This window comes from Lutzomyia longipalpis, chromosome 4 (assembly GCF_024334085.1).
Source record: "Lutzomyia longipalpis isolate SR_M1_2022 chromosome 4, ASM2433408v1".
Taxonomy (NCBI): Eukaryota; Metazoa; Arthropoda; class Insecta; order Diptera; family Psychodidae; genus Lutzomyia; species Lutzomyia longipalpis.
In genome coordinates, this window is record NC_074710.1 from 19,935,213 (window position 1) to 19,955,011 (window position 19,799).

Consider the following 19,799-nt stretch of genomic DNA (forward strand, 5'->3'; position numbering starts at 1 on the left):
TAAATAATTCGTATTAAACTGCCCAAATAGGTTAGTGCTTCTACAACTAGGTATCTAAAAGTCTTCTGATCCTTCATTACGAAATCCTCTTTATTTATCGAAATTCATTTTATTTGGAACTTCATCAGACTCATCTGTCTTATCACAAAACAACATTTTACTGAGGTTTCTTGTAGTTTTCTTCCTCCAACTTCTTTGCAAGCGACAAGAGTGCCTCCTGCGCCTTCCAATCTTTGTCAACAGGCTCCGAATTATTCTTACTGTCACTTCTCCACTTTGTTAGTGTTCTCAAGTGAGGCAAGTTCAGTCCAAGCTCCTGCCTTACGTAGCTAAAAACCAAAAAAAAGTTCTTCAGTTAAGAGATTATCAGTGGACTACACAACCCCTACAAAACTTACTTGTAAGCCTTCGGTGAAATTGAACGTAGATTTAAGGCAAACTGCTTCAAATCCGTTCCGTACCGACGTGAACATTCTGGTTTGTCTTTCCTCTTTAAAATCATATTAACAATAGGCCTACTACCAACAGGCACATCCTTCATGGCCTCATCCAATGTAGGACCTGAAGATTTATTCTTATCTATGATAGCCTTGTACTTCACAACGAGCTTCTCCTTTTCCCTTAACTTCCTCTTGAGTGTTTCAATTTCTTTTTTTAGATTGATAATTCTGTTCATTTGACTTCTTTCGGCAACTTTAAGTATGAGTTTTTCCGATTTTAGACCGGCGACACCCAAACAAGGGGGATTCTTGAGAAACTCGCATTCCTTGGGGCATCCTGAACATTTAGGAGGAGTGGGTTTAGGCGAAGGGGGCTTAGGCGATGGGGGTTTAGGCGAGGGGGGTTTTGGAGGTTCTTTTGGCGCATAAAGAGCTTCCAGCGGTGGCAGTTTTGGTCGATTCTGTTCGCAGCGTCGATAGTATGATGGAAGTATGAATTTGAGATTGTTAACGACTTCCATGCTTTTCTTGTTGTTAAGTGTCACCATGAATTTTCCAATATCTTCCTGGGAATTTTTCAGTGGATCTTCTAAGGGGTCTAGAAGAGGATCCTCAGAGAAGTTCTGAAGAGGATCATCTGGGGATTCCAGAGTGGAATCATCAGAGCATGCCTCATGTTCTAATTTCATTACGGCGTCTGAAACTTCCTCAAGAGGATCCATCGATACCTCCATAGATCCTTCGGACACTTCGTTAAGATCAAAAGATTTTGACACAGAGCTCCTATCAAGGTCTACGTGGACAGAGCTTTCAGTGCTTGACTCAGAAGTTGAAGCAGGTTGTTGCTGTTTTAACAAAGAAATCTTTTTACTTGAATTCACTTCAAAAAGATGGAAAGATAGTTAATTTACCATGGGGATTGCTCCTAGTTTCAGTAGCGTCACGCCCTGAGATTTTCGGAGCAAATCTGTTGGCTTAAAGTGAAGGCTGCAAATGACATCATTTGAACTGAATACATACGATTTAGCCAAATTCAGTCGTTCCTTCCAGAGATTCCTCAAACGACTGCTCATCGTATGACTCGTAACACTGCCACAAAAATATCTAATCAATTTCTAGACTAGCCTTCTTATCTATTACGTCTTTACGTAAAAACCATTTTTCGGATTATATCAAATTTGTCAAAATCGGATAAGCTGGAGTTAAGAGAAATTAGTCATTCAACATTGAAGCAAAGGACGCCAAAGGAAGCCATTTTGATGGACTCAAAACTAGTCTAAAGACGCCATCTTTCATTGAAACATGAAACATTCTCAGCATCACTTTTGGGAAGTAAACATCTATTGTAATCGATCGATTGAAACATAATATTAAAGAAATTCAATTTTTTATTTCACAAAATTCATTTTTTTAAAAAAATTTTTAGAACAAACTGAATCAGAACGCTTTGTCAAAATTAAGGAAGCTGCTGAATAATTTTCCCATTGTCATTCATAAAGACAACATTTTGAATTTCAATATTTCCCGTGAAGATGTTTCCATCTTGAATCCTGTAGCTTTGAATGTTTTTGTCAAAATCCTCCGCAAGAGCCGTTCCCTTGGAATTCTCTGGCATTAATTCATCTTTAGCGCCATCCTTCTGAAGAGCTTCTGAAGGAACATTTCCTGATGGATTTTCCTTGCTGGACTTGGGCGAATTCTTCCATCTTGTCAGCGTACGCAAATGAGGCAAATTCAACCCAAGTTCCTGTCGAACGTACCTAAAATAGCATTAACTTTAGTTAAAGCAAAAACAGTTCAACGGTATCATCCTACTTGTAAGCCGGCTTGGAAATAGCTCGCAACTCAATGGCAAATCGTTTGAGATCTTTTCCATATTGATATGGACCACTGGGTCCTGCTGGTTGAAGCATTCTCTCAACGATTGGCTTTGTTGTTTCCGGAAGTTTCTCCATAGCACGATCAAGGGCCGTTTCCTTCCTGTCAATCTCCTCCTTCAGATTTGTTTTGACTTTCTCAACAGCAATCTCACGTCGGCGAAGCCTTTGTTGGAGTATTTTGACTTTCTTCTTCATTTCTGCAACTTGTGTGCGGAGTTTTTCATTATCAACATTTACCCAATGCATTGTATCCATTAGTTTTTCAACGCACGGGCATGAAGGGTTCACGCCTTTGTCACAACGGGTACAACCTTTTGGGCAATTGGTGTTTTCACGACTTCCGGAAGGAACAGAAGGAGGAGGTTGTGGTTTCTTCAGATTACCAATTGGATCGTCTGCGTCATCAATTTCTTCATCATTTTCAACTTCAATCTTTATCTCATCCACACCTTCAAGCTTAACGTCATCATCATCTGAGCTACCACAAAGATATTCAATCGGCTTCTTATCTTTTATCTTTTTTGGCCGTTTAACATCAACCGAAAGTATTTCTCCTGTCTTCATTTCCGAAACAATTGGGATCTCCTCTTTTTCCTCATGTTGTTGCTTTTTTTTTACAAAGAAATATTTACTTCTTTTAATAAAAGTTTTTGTGTATTTGGAATAATAAGATCATTTTACCATTGGAAACGCTCCTCTATCCAAGCACCATTTTTGCCTAAAACCTTTCTTGGTCTTACAGCGTTTCTTGACAATGTCTCGATGGTGAAAGTGCTGTGAGCAGACTCGATCATTTTTGTCAATAACATAAGAATCGCTCAAATTCAGCCTCTTCTTCCACACTTCAGTCAATTCAGCACTACTCGGAAAGCTGCCACAAAGAAGAATCCCATCAGAAGATTCTAATAAGTTCTTGGTGAATTTTTGGGGGAAATCTACTTAACGTCCTTAACCGATTTTGATAAATTTGATTTTTTTTTCAAGTGAATAAAAATAATTCCTAAAGAAATATTTGGTCTTCATTGTATTAGTTCATTATATTAGTTCTCTAACCGCTTTTTTAAAGGGATAAAAACTTTCCAGAACCTTTTAAGAATTTATGGAATAATAAATTTTTCATTTTCCTTTTAAAACATGACAATAGATCGATTTGAAAATACCAAAAGTCAGAATCTGTAAATTCCTTTTAAGTTAGAATAAAAGAAAAATATTTATATTTAGCAGAATCGATCATATACATATATTCTTTTTCATTAGGAGATCTTATTATTTAACCCTTTCGCGTATACATGAAACATGAGCTCTTTTTATCACGATATTTATTGTCTAGTTGCCTTCAGAGGATGTTTTCTCAGTCAGAACATCTTCTTTGGCCTCTTTTGCGTGAATTTGATACATTTGCAACTTGAAAAATCATTTAAATTCATAAATAATTGGGAAAATAAAATGTTTCACGTTTGCGTCAGTGTATGACCCAAAAAAAGCGAAAGGGTTAAAGAGAAATGTTAGAGCGGTAGAGCATATAGCAAAGACTAAATGGCATTAACCTCTTTAAATCATCCTTAACTTTTTATCAAGACTTTCTTGCCTTGATTTTGTTTTTTAATATAATTTATTTTAATAGAAATCAACAAAAAGGTTTCGTTTTTGGTTTTTAGGAAAAAACTACAATATTTTGAAAAATTTTGGTACTCACCGATGAAACGCAAAGCCAACCTCTGATGGTTTTGCCCTCGAAACGCTATTGCTGTTATCGCAATTCTTCACGATGCATTTGCCCACCATCCTGTCAGATATTAAAGGAGTCTGCTCCTCTAGTAATTATCACTTAATCTTTGTTATTAATTCACTTAAAAACACTTTCTTTTTGCATTAAATTTCTGTCTGATTGATGAAAAGACCAAAACAAAACAAAGGTGGTGAATTTTCTTTAGCACTCGTCGACTTCGTAAAGAACTCGTCGAAAGTCTTGAAAAATCTGGAAAAGAAAACGAAAGACTTTATTTAGCATTGCCGGTTTATAAAATAGATAAAATGGTTATAAAATAGGGAAAAGGGATAGTTTTTTATCGTTTTTATCAATTAAATGGAAATAAATGAAAAACGAAATAACTGAAATTTAAGTTCAAGAGGTGAGTTTTGAAGTGAAAGAGATTTGTGAGGTTAAGTTGTAAGTTCGCACGCGCGTCTTTTTTGCCGGAAGAAAATATAATTTATGAGGAATCTTATTTTGTATCAGAAACCTCAAACTTTTACAGTAATTTATGTTGAAAATGTTGCATTGTAATTCTAGGTAGGTAATAGATAAAGAGTTAAGTTTTGTTGCAACAAGCAACAAGCCTAAAAAAAACAAGTTTAGCCTATAAAATGTCTATGCAAAGTAACTCCGAATTAAGAATAAAAGTTCAATGTTTTGCACGTTTTTATTTTAGTCATTAGTTCAGTAAGTTTACAGATCATTTCAAGTCTATTAAATTAAGTAAAAGATCTCCAAAATTAGATCCAGAAGTTTTTAGTATTAAGAAGAATCTCTGAAGATTAATACTTTTTTCTCATGGTTCATCTTACATCTGCAACGACTCCAAATTTACAAGGGTCCTATGTTGAAATTTATGGTGTTTGATAGGTCAGCAATTACAAACAGTTGTCCGTTCACGATGTTCTTCGCAATTAAAGGAGACAGCTCTGATTAATAATTTCTGGTCCTTGTACGTCGTGAATACTTTCGACTCCTTTTACGCTTACTTCAGACGATGAAGATTGTTCAGAAGATGAACTAACATCGTGCCTGGAAAAGACGTCCTTTATAACAGGCACTACTACTTTACTTCTGGAAGACTTTTGAGGTGTTTGAACGGCAGTTTCCTTTTCTAGGTGAACTGTTTGCATGTGACGCACAAGATCATTCTTTGTTTTTGATGTCATTCCACATTTTTCACATTGAAAAGCCCACGATCTTTGAGCTTCAACAGCTTTACTTGAAAGCGAGCTCTTTCTTCCAGAAGTTACATTCTTCATGTTTGAAAGGCACTGAAGATTATCTAAGTCAGTAAGTTGGAGTATTGTTGAATTCATGTCAATGTTTTCGCCTTTCTTAAGCTTCTGAACAACTGCCCTCCTTGCCTGACATAAGTGTGTCTTAACATTATTATATAACGGAAGTGTAATACCCAAACTCGAGTTAGTCTCATTGAATTTATCTAATTCTTCTTTGTATATTTTTGCCACTGGTGTGGACAGTTCTTTGATGACTCTATTTTTGCACTGATTCATGGCTTTCCTTATTATGATCTCCAGCTTATCCGGTACGCAACTAGTATGATCTATTTTGCTCAGAATAACATAGTTGTAGTCCGTCTTTATGGTTCCTCTGCAATTCAATTTCCTTTCTCGAGTGCACAGCCATCTAATGTGATCGCCACATCTTCGATGGATACGATACTGATAGCCATCGAGGGCCAGGATGGCCTTTCCTTTACTTGATGTTAAAAGTTCAACTCCTGAATCTTCCATGTTGCTGCTGCTCATCATTAGGGCAGGATAGCGTTCTCCTGATTCTTTTGAAAATATAAAAACGATCAACTATTAAAGATCTTAAATCAACGGAAAGCATCATAGGGCTTACGTTAGATAAGAAACTCACCTCTCTATTCTTCTAATCTCCAAGGAGTCTTGAAGTCTTCTCTTAAGTTTTCGTTAAGTAGAAATCCACAAAAAAACTAAATTTCTGCTCTTTTTGCTTTTAGTATAAACATAAACAAAAAAGTTGCGTTGAACGTCACGAACAAGTAGATAAACTCACCACAAAGTACCTATTTTGGTGGGGAAATTCTTCTAGTTGACGTTTTTGGCAAAATAATTGAGTAACAGGTGAATTTGAAACTTAAATAAATTTTTAAGGTTATGTTGTAAGTTCACACGCGCGTATTTTTTCCGGAGCAATTGAATCCTTCATGCAAAGATACATTGAATTGATTCAACAAGTGTTTTGTACTATTTTTATTTATTTTAATTCTGTTAATTCGGTCTTCGTCAGTAGCGGCTTTTCTTTTTAATCAGGAGTTAAAAGGAAAACTCAAATCCTTCTTCCAGAGCTTTCGGATCCCTCCGAACCTTTCTCAATGGATTAAATTGTACGTACGTACATTCCTTATGAAAACTCCTGGAAACGTCCAAGATTATCACAGAACGGAACTACATACATAGCACGAGGAAGTCGTCACAAAACTACATAACATGAAGCTTTTTTGAGAAAAATGCAAAACTACTATTTTTAGAGGAAAATTGTAAATTTCTTATTAGTTCTTATAGTTTATAAAGTTTACAGATCATTCGTAATTAAAGAAGATTGCTCTTATGAGTAACTTCTGGTCTTCCTACGTCGTGTACGTCGTGAATACTTTCGACTCTTTTTACGCTTACTTCGCCTAACGGCCTCTTCTTGCTTGATATTAACTGAAGGACAGCTCGCGAGGGGATCTGACTCTGCGTCCATTTCATCAATTGAGAAAATGTGCGTTAGTTTTGTTAGTTTATGAAATGAGAGATCCGTTTGCGTTGAGATCGTTCTGCTGCTAATTGAAGGTGCTTTGCAGTTAGGACATGTTGTTGAAGGAATCCCAGGAACTAAAACTACTTCAGGAGCAGATGCACGTGCAGAAGTTGGAGCAACGTCAGAAGTTGAAGAATCTTCTGATTCTGAAGAAGGTTCTGGTCCTGAAGGAAGTTCAGATCCTGAAGAAAGTTTAGACGATGAAGAATCTTTGATAACAGGTACTGCAACTTTTCTTCTTGGAGATTTTTGATGTGTTTTCACAGAACCTTCAACTTCTAGGAGGTGAACTGTTCTCATGTGATGTACAAGATCATTCTTTGATTTTAATATCTTTCCGCAATGTTCACATTGAAAAGCCCACGACCTTTTAGCTTCTTCAACTGGTTTAATTGGAAGCATTTTCTTTCTTCCAAAAATAATATCTTTCATGCTTGAAAGGTACTGAAGACTATCTGGACCAGATAGACGAACTATTCTTGATAACATGTCGGTCATGTCTTCACCTTTCTTGTACTTTTTATCAGCCATTCTTCTTAACCGATATAAATTTGTACTAACAGAATTATAAGGCGGTAATGTAACACCTAAACTTGAGTTGATCAGGTCAAATTTTTCAAGTTCTGCTTTATAAATTTTTGGCACAGGTGTGGACAGTTCGGTGATGATTCTATTCTTGCACTGAATCATAGCTTTCTTCACCAGAATCTCCAAATGATCTGGTACGCAACTGTGGTCTATTTTGCTCCGAATAACATAGTTGTAGTCTGTTTTTATGTTTCCTCTGCAATTATATTTTTTGTCCCGAATGCATGTCCATCTAATGATCTCCTCTGTTTTTCGATGAATACGATACTGGTAGCCATCAAGAACCAGGATAGTCTTTCCTTTCCTAAATATGATTTCTATCCCTTCACTAGGCATGTTATTGCTATTCATCTTTGGGGCGCAATAACGATCTCCAGATTCTTTAGGATGTGCTTTCTTTCTTTTATAACTGTTAGTTTACTACAAACAAATAAACAAGAACGATTAACTAGTAAAGTCGTTAGAACTTATCGAAAGCATCATAGGACTTACGTTAGAATAGAAACTCACCTCTCTATTCTTCTGATCTCCACGATCTCCACTGATTCTTTAAGTTCTCTCTTCGTTACCCAGAAAGCCTCAAAAATTCTAGAATTTCCGCTCTTTTCACTTTTAGTATAAATATAAACACTTGCATTGAACGTCACGAACAAGTTGATAAACTCACCACAAAGTACCTATTTTGGTGGTGAATTTCTCACAGTTGACTGACATTTCGCGAAGCGTTTACAGAAAATTTCACATCCTGTGATTTTCGTGTTAAATTAAAATGGAAATAAAGGAGGAAAAGGATTCTGCTTATGGCTGTAGCATTAATGAAGGCCACAGTGTTTTTGGAGATAAAGTTCAGAGCTTCAACGGGAAGAAAAGGTGAGATATTTATGATTAAACTTAACACTGCTTTGAATGTTTTTTCCAAGAATTTTAAGTTAATTTTTGCAGGTATTTTAAGGATGTTTCAATAATCAGTCTGTAGGGATATTCAGGATGAGACTTTGTGATTCTAGAACTTCTAGAATATGTTAATGAATTCCCCATATTTTCAGTAATTTACTTAAGATCCCTTTATTGGCAAGTTGACAGCTTCAAACAGTTAAAGTTGATCTTTCCTTTTTATACCTTTTGTGACATTTCGAGGATAATTTACTACTTCATCAGGCATTTTTAAAACAAAAAAACAAATCTTTTCAACGATCTTTTTTTTTCCAAGGAAAACCGAGGAGTGGGACGAAGGAAACGAAGATAAAACCTCCCCAAAGTCCCCATCATTGGATTTTCAGTGTGATATATGCTCAAAATCCTTCCATAGGCGCAAAAATTTGTCAATTCATCAAAACAAAGTACATTCAAATGGGAACTTCAAGTGCAAAGAATGTGGTCATACATTCCGCAATCGCCAATACTTGAGGAATCACCGCAGTCGGTACCATAGCAAAGAGAAAGACAAGAACTTTGAATGCAAGGACTGTGGGAAGAGATTTATCAGCAATGATACGCTCAAGAATCATTCATACAGTAAGAACTCAAAAACTATTCTCTTGTTAAGATTTTGATTTTTAACATATTTTTCATTCTCTTTTGTAGCTCATTCCAATGTTAGAAGCTTCAAATGCACAATTTGCTTTAAAATGTACAAAAGTGACAAAATTGTGAAGGAGCACCTCCGGAATGTTCATTCAGTTGGTAAGCCGAAAAATCGCAAAAAGAAGATTTATATTAGGGAGACCGTAAAGTGTGTTCATTGCAACAAAACCTTCGCAAGTCCTCATACCCTCTCTGAGCATGTTCGTGTTGTGCACAGAGGTCTTCCTATTGATATTCCAGGTAAAGTAAAAACCTAATTCTAAGATTTCATCACAAATTAATTATTCTTTTAACAAAAATTCATTTTTTTCAAGATGGTGAAGTAAAATGTAAAATCTGCAAAGAGTTATTCGATGGCATTGAAAGCTTGAAGGATCACGTGAAGGTCCATCTGGTCCAGCCAGTTGAGAAACCCTTTGAGTGCGCCATTTGTGGGCTGAAGTACAGTCATTTGCATAAAATAAGGAGGCACGTGAACAAGACTCACATAAAGAAGTCTCAAATACGGTAAGTTAAAAATATATAGAATATGCTGAATATTTAAAATATTTTGAAGAATATTCGAAAAATATTCGAATTTTTTCAAGAATAATCGAAAGCTCTTCGAAACTTTCAAAGAATAATTGAAATATTTGGATAATAGTCGATTTTTATTCGAAAAAAATCTAATTTCTTGAAAAAATTGAAAAAAATATTTAAGAAAAAAAAGTCGAATTTTATAAAAAATAATAATTTTTAAAGAGTATTTTAAAAAATAAAGAATATTTGAAATATTTAGATAGAAATCGAATTTCTTGTGAAGAAAAACTGTGAAAGTATTGTGAAGAATAATCTAAAAATATTCGAATTTCTTGAGGAATATTCGAGTTATTTGAATAGTCGATTTTTGTTCGAAAAAAATTTAATTTCTTGAAAAACATGAAAAAAATATTTAAATAAAAGTCGAATTTCTTGAAAAAGAATTTTTTTTTAAATATATGAAAGATTTCAAGAATATTAGGAATATTTGGATAGAAATCGAATTTCTCGAAGAATATTCAAGTATTGTGAAGCATATTCGAAGAAATTTCTTGAGGAATAATCGAGATATTTTGATAATAATCAAATTTTTCTCAAAGAATGTTCAAAGAACTTCAATTTGGGCCTTATTCAGCGAACAAAGAAAGTCTTTAAATTCGCTTGAAATCTTGAAATTTCAGTACAAAATTCAAAGATTTAAAGGATTTCTTTTCTTGGACGCTGAATAGGACCTAATAATCGAATTTATTAAAAATAAAATATATTTGAATTATTTCTGTCTTGAAGAATATTGAAAATATTATATTTTCATCCCTTCAAATTTTTTTTAATAAGTTTGTTCTAAAATCAACTCAAAATCGCAGAAAAAAATGTCTTTAAGACCTTTAAAAAAACGAAACAAAATGATTTTAAAACCTATTAGAGATAGTAATGTAAATGTTTCATGTTCCCATTATTATGTTTTACATTAGCCTGTTCTTCGTACACAAGTTTCTTGTTATTTAAGTTGTGAGTTCAAATCTTACCTTGAAACGCCTTTTCTTTTTTTTTCCTTCAAATACATTAATTTTTCTTTCTTTCTCTCAATTTTCCATTAAGTTTGAATGCCTACAAACGCAAATACGATTGCCCAATTTGTGGGAAGCCCTGCAATGAACGCTCACGCTTTGAGGATCACATTGAAACACACAGCAATGAAACAAAATCCTGTTCTCAGTGCCCAAAAGTCTTTGCAACGGATAGGAGGTTGCAAAAGCACGTGGAAAAGATGCACGGAGAAGAAAAGTATCCGTGTGAAATATGTGAAAAGCGCTATACAACTGTTGAGGGTCTAAAGAAGCATACAAGGCTGATACATACGAAGGGCGGCAAGAAATTTCCATGTGATGTGTGTGGGAAGATCTTCAAGTCAAATTGGAGGAAACAGGGACACATGAAGACACACAATAGGGATTATAGTCTGCACGAGACAACAGAGAAGCCACCCAGGGTGCTCAGGGAGAGGAAAAAGAAAGAACCAAAGATGCTAAAAAGTACCATCGATGATGGGATTCAGGCAGAAAAAGACAAAAAGCAAGCCAAAGGGTCAAACGGTGGGACTCTCTGTGAAAAATGTCCTAAAAAATTTGCAACAGAAGATGAATTGAGAGCGCATGCAATTGTTCACGTGAAAAAGACCTACAAATGCTCCTTCTGTGGACGTGAACTAAAGACTAGGGATACGTTAAATCGACATGAAAAAACTCACAAAAGAGGTCGGACAAAAATAAATTGTGCGTACTGCAATAGGAAGTTCTGGAACACAGCAGAACTGAAGAGGCACACCGAAACAGTCCACCATGGACTTCCTGTTAATGCTGATGGTAAGAAGATTGAGAATTGAATTGATAGAATTTTAAAATTGAAAGACCCGAAAATCTTCGTTAAAGTCGTTGAATTTTAAAAGCATTTAAACATTTCAAAATTTGACTTTGAATTTCGGTTTTTCAGGACCTCTGTCATGCACAATTTGCAACGAAACTTTTGAGAATTTGGAAACTCTCGAGGATCACGTTCAGATCCATCCCAATGATGCCTTTCAGTGTGGCTCCTGCGATGAAACATTCTACAGCAAGGCTGAGATTGAGAAGCACATCCGGAAAATCCACAACAAGTACTGGAAGAAGCTTTTTTTAAAGTTGATTTTCCGTTTTTTATTAAGCTTTTATGATTTTTTTATTTTAAACAGAAAGTTCCGGTTTCCCAAGGAAAAACAAATTGGAGCCTCTAGCGCTGATGCTTCTAGTGCTAATGCTTCTAGCGCTTATGCTTCTAGCACTGTTGCTTCCAGCGGTAATGCTTCTAGCGCTGATGCTCATAGCGCTGAAGCAGCCTTCAGCACTAAAGATCCATTATTTGACGTAGAAATAAAACAGGAAGTCGTCCAAGATGAAGAAATCTTGTCGGATTTTCCATCTGAGAGGAAAATAAAGGTCGAAATGGACGGCGACGAAATGTTCTTCACTGTTACAGAAATTTCCGACACAAAAATCAAAATGGAAGTTGATCCTCCGGTTGTTGTGAAGGAAGAACCAAGAGAGGAGGAATAATTGGCTACAAGGAAGGCTTCAACTAACCAAGGAAAGACTAAACTAACTTAACAACGGATATTTATGAGAAAAATCATTTTTTGTCTGTAAGGAACTTACAAAAGAATAAAGGAATTCCAAAGAAATATTTTTTTTAATAAATCAATTTTAAAGGAGATGAATTCCATTTTAGGGGTTCATTTAAGGACTCATTTAAGGACATTAATAAGAAGTCTTTTTTAGAAAATCGTGTCTAATATTTCTTTAAAAGTTTTCCTTTTGAGCAAAAAAGATCTCTTTAGTTGATTGATTACAATACTAAACCACCCAAGAGAAAACTTTTGCGAGTTTTGTGGGGAATAATTTTTGTTGACATTTTCTGTCTATTTTGATTAGGAGAACCGTGATTCCGTAATCCAAATATCCTAGGCTTCTCCTAGCCATCAAAACCAATTTATTTAGAATTTATTTTTTAATATTAATTAAAAGGAAGTAATGCAATCTTGTAGTGAAAAAATTGACGTGGAGTACTGTATTGTCAAGGAAGAGTACATAGCTGATGAACCTGCAGAGGAGAACACATTCAGTCCTCCTGATCCACTCAGTTGTGCCACAGAACTCCCAAAGACAGAAGAAGAATCTCCAGATGAAGAGGACGAACTCCCGGAAGATTCGTAAGTTTGGAATTTCCTGCCCTGAATGATTCAAATTAATGGAAGTTTCTCTCTTCAGCATAAATCCCCTTCGGGAAGAAAAGACTGCAGCAGAGAAGGAGGCTGCCTCAGAGCCAGCAGTACAATTTGTGATAACAGAACTACGTGAGAGGAAGCACAAATGTCAAATCTGTGGAAAGACCTACTTCCGTGCCTGCCACCTGAGTGATCACATGATTTACGGGCATTCAAAGGAACTCAATTTCCGCTGCCCAAAATGCCCAAAAGCCTTCCCGCACAAACGAAATCTCAGCATGCACATCTCCAATGTTCACGACGGCGGGAAGTATCAGTGCACCCAATGCGAGAAGACCTTCACGAGTGACCCGTACCTCAGGCGGCACCTCCGAACGCACGGAGCTGAGAAGAAGCACGTCTGTGAGATTTGTGACAAGAGATTCCTCCAGCCGGCAAATCTGCGGGAGCACATGCTCATCCACACGAAGGTGCGACTGCCAAAGACACCCAAAATCCGGGCATTTCCCTGCAGCTACTGCCACAAAGTGTACAAAAGTAAAGTTTCCTTCAAGAAGCACGAGGCACGGCATGAAGATAAAATTGAGGAAGCAAAGGAAGCTGAGGAAGAAGATCAAGTTGAAGAAGAAATGCACGATGAAGAAGGTCAGGAGAGTCATGATGAAGCTCCTCAGGAAGCTAAAGAAGATACCCAGGAGGCCCGAATAAGTGAGGAGGAAGCTCAAGAAATCCACCGGAAAGTACAAGAAGAGAATCAGGAGGCTCAGGAAGTTCAGGAAACTCACAGAGATGACCAGATAGGGGAAGGAGTGCAAGAAAATCATTCGAGAGATTAAAGATTTTACTGAAACAGATCCCTGAGTTTGTTTTTTAATCAATTTTGCATTCAAAATTGAGGAATTTATTGAATCTTCTAATCTAAGAATTAGGCGGATTGAGCAAAAAAGTTAGGTTAGGGCACGAGCAGAGGCCGCAAAGACAGAAAACCTGTCCTTATAAGATTGAAGGATAAAGTCCTTACGAACTAATGAAATCGTCAAGCTTCCCGAAAGGGATAAGAAAAGCCTTAAATGTCCTTTAAGGGTTAATTAAACAACGCCAAGAAAAAAAAATTGGCGGGAAAGTGAATGAATTTCCTTACCAAAATATGTTCCTCCAAAATGAATCTTCAATGGTTCACTTTATCTTATAGAGATTCCGAATACTTCAAACAATCCTCAGGATTCGTTCGGGAATAGAATTTCACAAAAAATCACTAAAAAGTCCTAAAAGTTTACTAAAGGATGAGAAAAATGGCGCACTTTCAACCCAAGCCTCCTTTGACCTTCCAAATTATGCAGTTTTCTCAAAATTTTCACGATGAATCGGATAATTTTCTCACAGACAACACAACAGACACTTTACTCTAACTATTTGAAATGTTTTCCACGATTTTTCACTTGAAGAAAAGCCGTAAAAGCGTGAAAACTCTCTATCAAAAATTATGAGAAATTGAGCGGCTTTTTTGTGACAGTTAGAACAATCAAAATTGGCGCTAGTGTCGCTTTCCAAAGGAATTTTCCAGGATTTCCAGGATATTTTCATTTTTGCTCTTCCAGAAATTCCAAAAATTCTTTCCCTTTGAAAATAAGAAAAAAAAGGCCGGATACTTTCCGAATAAACTCAAAGCAATGAATGGAGAATTTTGTGGAGCCTAACCCTCCCTCCTAGGAGTCTCCTAGAGACAACCTCTCCAGGATGGAGACAACGGATACCGAAGGAAGTTTACCCGTTAATTTGGATATTGTCAAGGAAGAATATTCCGTACAGGATGAGGTGGCTTTTGTGGGAGAAGTTCAGGATGTTGAGTAAGTTTGAATGTCAGAAATACCTTCCCTAAATCATTTAAGCTCTACTCTAACTTGCAGTCAGGACAAGGAGGGCTCGCTGGAGAGGACACAATTTGTTGTGGAGGAAGTACAACCCGATGGGAGACGCAAATGCACATATTGCTGCCCAAAATGCCCCAAAACCTTCCCAGCACGGAACAATCTCACAATTCACATGAAGGTGCATACATTTCATGATTCCCTCACTTGTGTCACCTGCGGGAAGACTTTCAAGAACCGCCGACGTCTCCTGGCGCACCTAAAGACGCACCATGACGCGAAGTTTGAGTGCAAAGAGTGTGGGAAGAAGTTTAAGTCGAGAACAAGCATGAAGCCACATATCCTGAAAGTTCACCACGGGTACGTCCAGCGACGTCTTGACTTTTTTTTTCAATGTAATTTGTATTGAATTCCTGCCTTCCAGGATGTCAGATTTCGAAGTATCTGGGAAGAAATTAACATGTACGGTGTGCAGAGAGGTCTTCCCAACGGATTGGAAGTATAAAAAGCATCGTCGAACGTTCCATGGCGGCATTGTGGACGTGGCGCCCCCAATTGTGGAGTTTGTGACGAGAGAAGGCGTCGGGGATGAGGGTGCATTTCCCTGCCCAAAATGCCCAAAAGTTTTCCGGGCGCAGAAGTTCCTCGGTAGCCATTTGCGTGCTCACAGTGATGATCAGCTGGTTTGTGATACCTGTGGGAAGACATTCGAAGAGCGACTGAGTCTCGTGGAACACCTCAAGAGTCACGAAGCGCCCAAATTTGCATGCAAGGAATGTGGGAAACAATTTGACTCACGAGCTAGCATAAAGCCTCACATGCTGATGGTTCACTACGGGTAAGAGTCTTGAGGAAGAAATTGAATTTTCTTCACGCAAAGATTAACTTCCTCTTCCCCAGATTACCAGAATTCAACGTATCAGACGAGAAGTTCACGTGCAATCTGTGCGGGAAGGAATTTGACGCGAAGAAGAAGCTTGAGAGTCATTGGTTCTACCACACAGCCATCCGGAAGCACGAATGTCCGGCATGTGGGAAGAAGTTCAAGACTCTCCCCGCCCTGAGGACACACTACAAGTTTGTCCACACGGATGAGCGTCCATTTGTGTGCAATATCTGCGGTGATGCCTTCAAGAAGCGTCCGGATTTGCGGAATCACGGACTCACGCACATGGAGCTGAAGGTATTCGATCGCATCCCGTGCAAGCTGTGCGGGAAGACCTTCAAGAGGCCGGTCTACCTGAAGAATCATCTACGCATCTACCATGCTGAGAAAATGGAATGTGAGAAGTGTGGGAAGAAGTATAAATCGAAGGAGAGCATAAAGTTTCACATAATGCACGTTCATCTTGGGTAAGTGACGTCCCCTATCCTTCCAGGATTGTTCTTAAGACCTTCAGAACGCTTTTTGTTCCCACCAGGATGTCCGGATTTGAAATAACGGGCAAGCGGTTCAAGTGTGAGGAATGTGGGAAGGAATTCTTCCTCTTGAAAGCATTCAGGAATCATTTGTACACACACAGTAAGACAAGAGACTTCCTGTGCCCCCAATGCCCAAAATCCTTCAAGACTAAATACGAGTGCAATCATCACGAGAGGAATATCCATGCAGCAGAAAGACTGGCTTGTACCATCTGCTCAAAAACCTTCAAGGTACTCCTGTCGCTGAGGAATCACATGAAGAAGAAGCACAGCAGTTCTGGCCGAGCTTCTGGCAGATTGGGTGAGAGGAAGAGCCCGAGGAAGCATCAGGAAGGGTCCTCCTCCACAGCTTCCTCCAGTTCTGCCAAAGATGGTAAGTTCGGGACTTGAAGTCTTCTCAATCTTATCTTAAAATCCTTTCAATCCGCTAAGACCTTTAAAGCCTTCAAAAATTCATCAGAAAAGCTTCCATTTCGAAGTCAAAGGCTTGCTTTTAATCACGTATTAAATTTAAGCCTAAACAAAGTTATTTCGTTTTATTTCTTAATAAACTCTAAGGAGAAAAATCAAAAAGGATTAAATTTGAACATGAAAATCAAAAAATTCAAGTTTAAAAATATATTTTTATTTTAAAAAAAAAGTTCAGATTGACGATTTCAATCGTTAAAAGGACTAAATTCAAGCCCTTAACAAAAAAGATTAAATTCAAACTTAAGAACTAATAAATTCAATTCGAAAACTCAGATTGACGATTTCTTTAAATGTCTAAATTCAAGCCTGAAACGTACTCATTTTAACCCTAAAAAGAGTTTTTTTTAGTTTTTAGTCCTTTAAATGCTCAGATTGAGGAATAAAAGTCCAAAAAGTACTAAATTCAACTAAAAACTTACAAAATTCAATCCAGAAATGTTTTAAATTCAAATCTGAAAAGTATCTCAATTCAAGCCTAAAAATAGTTATAAGCTTTTTTTTTTAAATCCTACAAAGCCTGAGATTAAGGATCAGTGGCCTAAAAACCTTAAACCGTTAAACAATTTTTTTTAAATGAATAAATTTCTCTTCCTTCAAATTCCAGTTAAAGAAGAAAGGACACTGACAAGGATGTTGGAAGGGCATCAAGAAAATCAAGAAGGAAATTCCACAGAAGATCTTCCAAAGGATTTTCCAGTTAATCCTTTTCAGATTAAAAAAGAGAAAATTGACGAAGAAGAAGGATTAACGAATTTTATTTCTTCAAAAGAAATAAAAACTGAATTTGATCCTTTTATTAAATCTGAAAGGGATTAAATGGAGAAAGGAGCTTTGAATGGGTTGCGGAACATGTGTAAGATGGCTGAGATAAGGAAGAATCCTTAAGTATTTTGATGTTAAAGGACGTGCAAGTAATGAAGACTGTAAATTATATTCCTTAATAAAATTAAATTAACTTAATCCTGGTTTTTTAAACTGGTTTAAACCGTTAAGAGTCAAGTCGGATATTTTCCGGACAAACCATCAGAAAAAGAAAGAGTTTTGTGGTGAATTTCTCTGCAGCTAAACTGTCTCTCATAATAAACTAGGAAGCACCTCAGAAGATTCACAGGATGGAGATTAAGACTGAGACGGAGGAACATGTCCTGAATTTGGACATCGTCAAAGAAGAGTGTACTATTCAGGAAGATCTGATGCCTGAATTACTGATTGAGTAAGATTTGAATGTTAAAACGCATATTCTTAGAGCTAATCCAGAAGGATTAATCTCACCTAAATTCCCTACTAGATCAATTCCTGGAAGTTCTCAAGGAGTGAGGCCTGATATTTTGAAGTGTGGTGGTGATCCGAAGTTCCAGTGTTCAGAATGTGAGAGGAGCTTCTCAACTAAACGAGCTACAAGGATACATACACTTAAAACACACTACGGGTAAGATCGTTGTAGCTTGTTTGGCCTGTTCCAGCCTGGTTCAGCTTCCATCAAGACTCCTAAGGCGTTCCATCCTTTGCTCCAACTTTCAGGCTATCTGAATTCGATATAAGCGGTAAGGTCCTCACGTGCGATGAATGCGGCAAGAAGTTCCCCACACAGAGCAAATTATCCAAACATAAGCGCAACCACAGTACAATCAGGCAGCATCAGTGCACTGAATGTCAGAAGTGCTTCAAACGGGGATCACAGCTGACCTACCACATTGCCTCAGTTCACACAACGGAGCGTGCCTTTACGTGCAACATCTGTGGCGATGCCTTTAAGGCGAAAGCTGCTCTAAATCGTCACTTCTACCGGCATCAGGATGAAAATCGGATCCCGTGCAAGATTTGTGGGAAGATAGTCCGTCGAGACTGCATGAGGAATCACGTAATGAAGATTCATCATGGATTGAAATTTGAATGTGCCCACTGTGCGAAGAAGTACACAACAAAGGTGAACATAAAGCGACACATCATGAAGATTCATCTGAAGTAAGTCAAACTGATCCAAACTCCGTGAAATCTTCTGAAGATTCTTGAAGATCATTTTTAAGTCTTCTCACTTTTTTTTGTTCACAGAATGAGTCTGTATGAGATTACGGGGAAAAAGATTTCTTGTCCAGAATGTAAGAAAGAATTTTGCGATAAGCGCACTTTGAAATCTCACCTGATTTCCCACAATACTGCTAAGAACTTCAAATGCCCTCATTGCTCCAAGGATTTCAAAGGGAAGAAGCATTTGGGGGAACATCTCAGAAGGCACGAGAAGAGTCAGAATTTCTCTGATCTCAGTACGTATAAATGAGAGATTTAGAATAACTTTTTTAATCCTTTCGAAGTCCAATATTGAAGCGTAGTTCAGGAGTCATGTCATCTCAGATCTATCGATAAGAGCTTCTTCAGAATTTCTTTTGTTTTTTTTTCGTTTTCAGGAAAAAAGATTTCATCAACCAAAGTAGAAGAAGACTCAGGAAACTTAGAATATGAAGCAAAATCAAAAGAATCCTTGTCAGTTGATCCAACTAAAATCAAAAACGAATATCCAGAAGATGAAGAAGAACCTGAAACCCATTTTAAAACAACCGTTCAAGTACCTAATGATAGCAGAAATGAACTAAATTCTTGGATTAAAATAGAATATGATTAAATCAAAGAATTGTTTTAAAAATAAAATGATTTTGTGGTAAAGAAAAGGAGTTTTGAAGATCAGAAGAAGGAAACTAAGTACAACGGAGTGCGAAGCATGGTATGTGAACGGGGATCAAAGCAGAGGATGATAAGGAAAAGAGGCCGAAGAAGCTGATCTTCCAATCAATTAATCAAGATTAAAAATAACTACTATTGCAAGTTGAAAGAGGTCAGTACGTATCATCAGCTGTACCGGGCATTGACCCGGTGTAGTCTGGAAAAACTAGTTTTTCCAAATAAAAATTGCAGAGGAAATATGAGAAAAATCAAATCTTGCATTAGTTGGTATATCACACAAATGTAAACTTACTTATTATGAGAGTTTTGTGAGTTGAGTAAGTTTTTTTGAGAAACTAGTTTTAGTTCTTTAAACTAAGCCGACTAAACCTAAATTTTTTAAGACAGACTGAACTTTTAAGATTTTCAACCCGGCTTAAGTTTCGTAAGATCAGGCTTTAGATTTTTAAGATCCACGCAAATTTTCTTAATCTAGGTCTAAAATTTTAAAGTCAGGTTCGATTTTTTAAGGTTTTAAAACCAGGTCTGACTAAATCAGAA

General features: G+C 37.0%; 5 protein-coding genes across 11 annotated transcripts in view; 2 read left to right on the plus strand and 3 right to left on the minus strand.

Annotated features, from left to right (window-relative positions):
• Positions 1–69: 69 nt before the first annotated feature.
• LOC129794712 (uncharacterized) overlaps positions 70–19,799 on the minus strand; it is a 34,431-nt gene continuing 14,701 nt past the window's right edge. The window contains exons 1-5 of one of the 4 annotated variants that reach the window (XM_055835561.1): positions 13,961–14,325; positions 4,017–4,298; positions 1,352–1,544; positions 399–1,285; positions 70–329 (exon numbers count right to left, since the gene is read on the minus strand). In XM_055835561.1, the coding sequence (XP_055691536.1) occupies positions 158–329; positions 399–1,285; positions 1,352–1,544; positions 4,017–4,105 (1,341 nt within the window). In that variant the 5' untranslated portion in view covers positions 4,106–4,298; positions 13,961–14,325 and the 3' untranslated portion in view covers positions 70–157. Of the gene's footprint in view, positions 330–398; positions 1,286–1,351; positions 1,545–1,810; positions 2,201–2,255; positions 2,927–3,001; positions 3,192–4,016; positions 4,299–13,960; positions 14,326–19,799 lie in introns of those variants that run through there. The other 3 variants (XM_055835560.1, XM_055835563.1, XM_055835564.1) reach the window with 3 other exon arrangements.
• On the minus strand, positions 4,725–6,119 carry LOC129794753 (uncharacterized). 3 transcript variants are annotated; one of them, XM_055835609.1, is made up of 2 exons: positions 5,964–6,119; positions 4,725–5,877 (listed from the first exon to the last, which is right to left on the minus strand). In XM_055835609.1, the coding sequence occupies exon 2, from the start codon at positions 5,849–5,851 to the stop codon at positions 4,991–4,993; it is 861 nt and encodes a 286-aa protein (XP_055691584.1). In that variant the 5' UTR covers positions 5,852–5,877; positions 5,964–6,119; the 3' UTR covers positions 4,725–4,990. The 3 variants fall into 3 exon arrangements, with proteins under 3 accessions (XP_055691584.1, XP_055691583.1, XP_055691582.1); XM_055835608.1 differs by having other exon boundaries at positions 4,725–5,902; positions 5,964–6,115; XM_055835607.1 differs by having other exon boundaries at positions 5,946–6,115.
• Positions 6,591–8,231, minus strand: LOC129794734 (uncharacterized). 2 transcript variants are annotated; one of them, XM_055835588.1, is made up of 2 exons: positions 7,971–8,231; positions 6,591–7,880 (listed from the first exon to the last, which is right to left on the minus strand). In XM_055835588.1, exon 2 carries the CDS (start codon positions 7,809–7,811, stop codon positions 6,675–6,677), a length of 1,137 nt encoding a protein of 378 aa, XP_055691563.1. In that variant the 5' UTR covers positions 7,812–7,880; positions 7,971–8,231; the 3' UTR covers positions 6,591–6,674. The 2 variants fall into 2 exon arrangements, with proteins under 2 accessions (XP_055691563.1, XP_055691564.1); XM_055835589.1 differs by having other exon boundaries at positions 7,953–8,231.
• On the plus strand, positions 8,181–17,540 carry LOC129795232 (zinc finger protein 91-like). Its single transcript, XM_055836319.1, has 15 exons — positions 8,181–8,330; positions 8,671–8,975; positions 9,045–9,284; positions 9,359–9,551; positions 10,662–11,425; positions 11,553–11,715; positions 11,791–12,139; positions 12,620–12,804; positions 12,863–13,649; positions 14,530–14,666; positions 14,727–15,047; positions 15,112–15,525; positions 15,588–16,040; positions 16,109–16,482; positions 17,185–17,540. Exons 1-15 carry the CDS (start codon positions 8,230–8,232, stop codon positions 17,394–17,396), a joined length of 4,998 nt encoding a protein of 1,665 aa, XP_055692294.1. The 5' UTR covers positions 8,181–8,229; the 3' UTR covers positions 17,397–17,540.
• Positions 17,606–19,246, plus strand: LOC129794738 (oocyte zinc finger protein XlCOF26-like). Its single transcript, XM_055835592.1, has 5 exons — positions 17,606–17,793; positions 17,869–18,009; positions 18,102–18,545; positions 18,633–18,844; positions 18,986–19,246. The coding sequence occupies exons 1-5, from the start codon at positions 17,693–17,695 to the stop codon at positions 19,198–19,200; spliced, it is 1,113 nt and encodes a 370-aa protein (XP_055691567.1). The 5' UTR covers positions 17,606–17,692; the 3' UTR covers positions 19,201–19,246.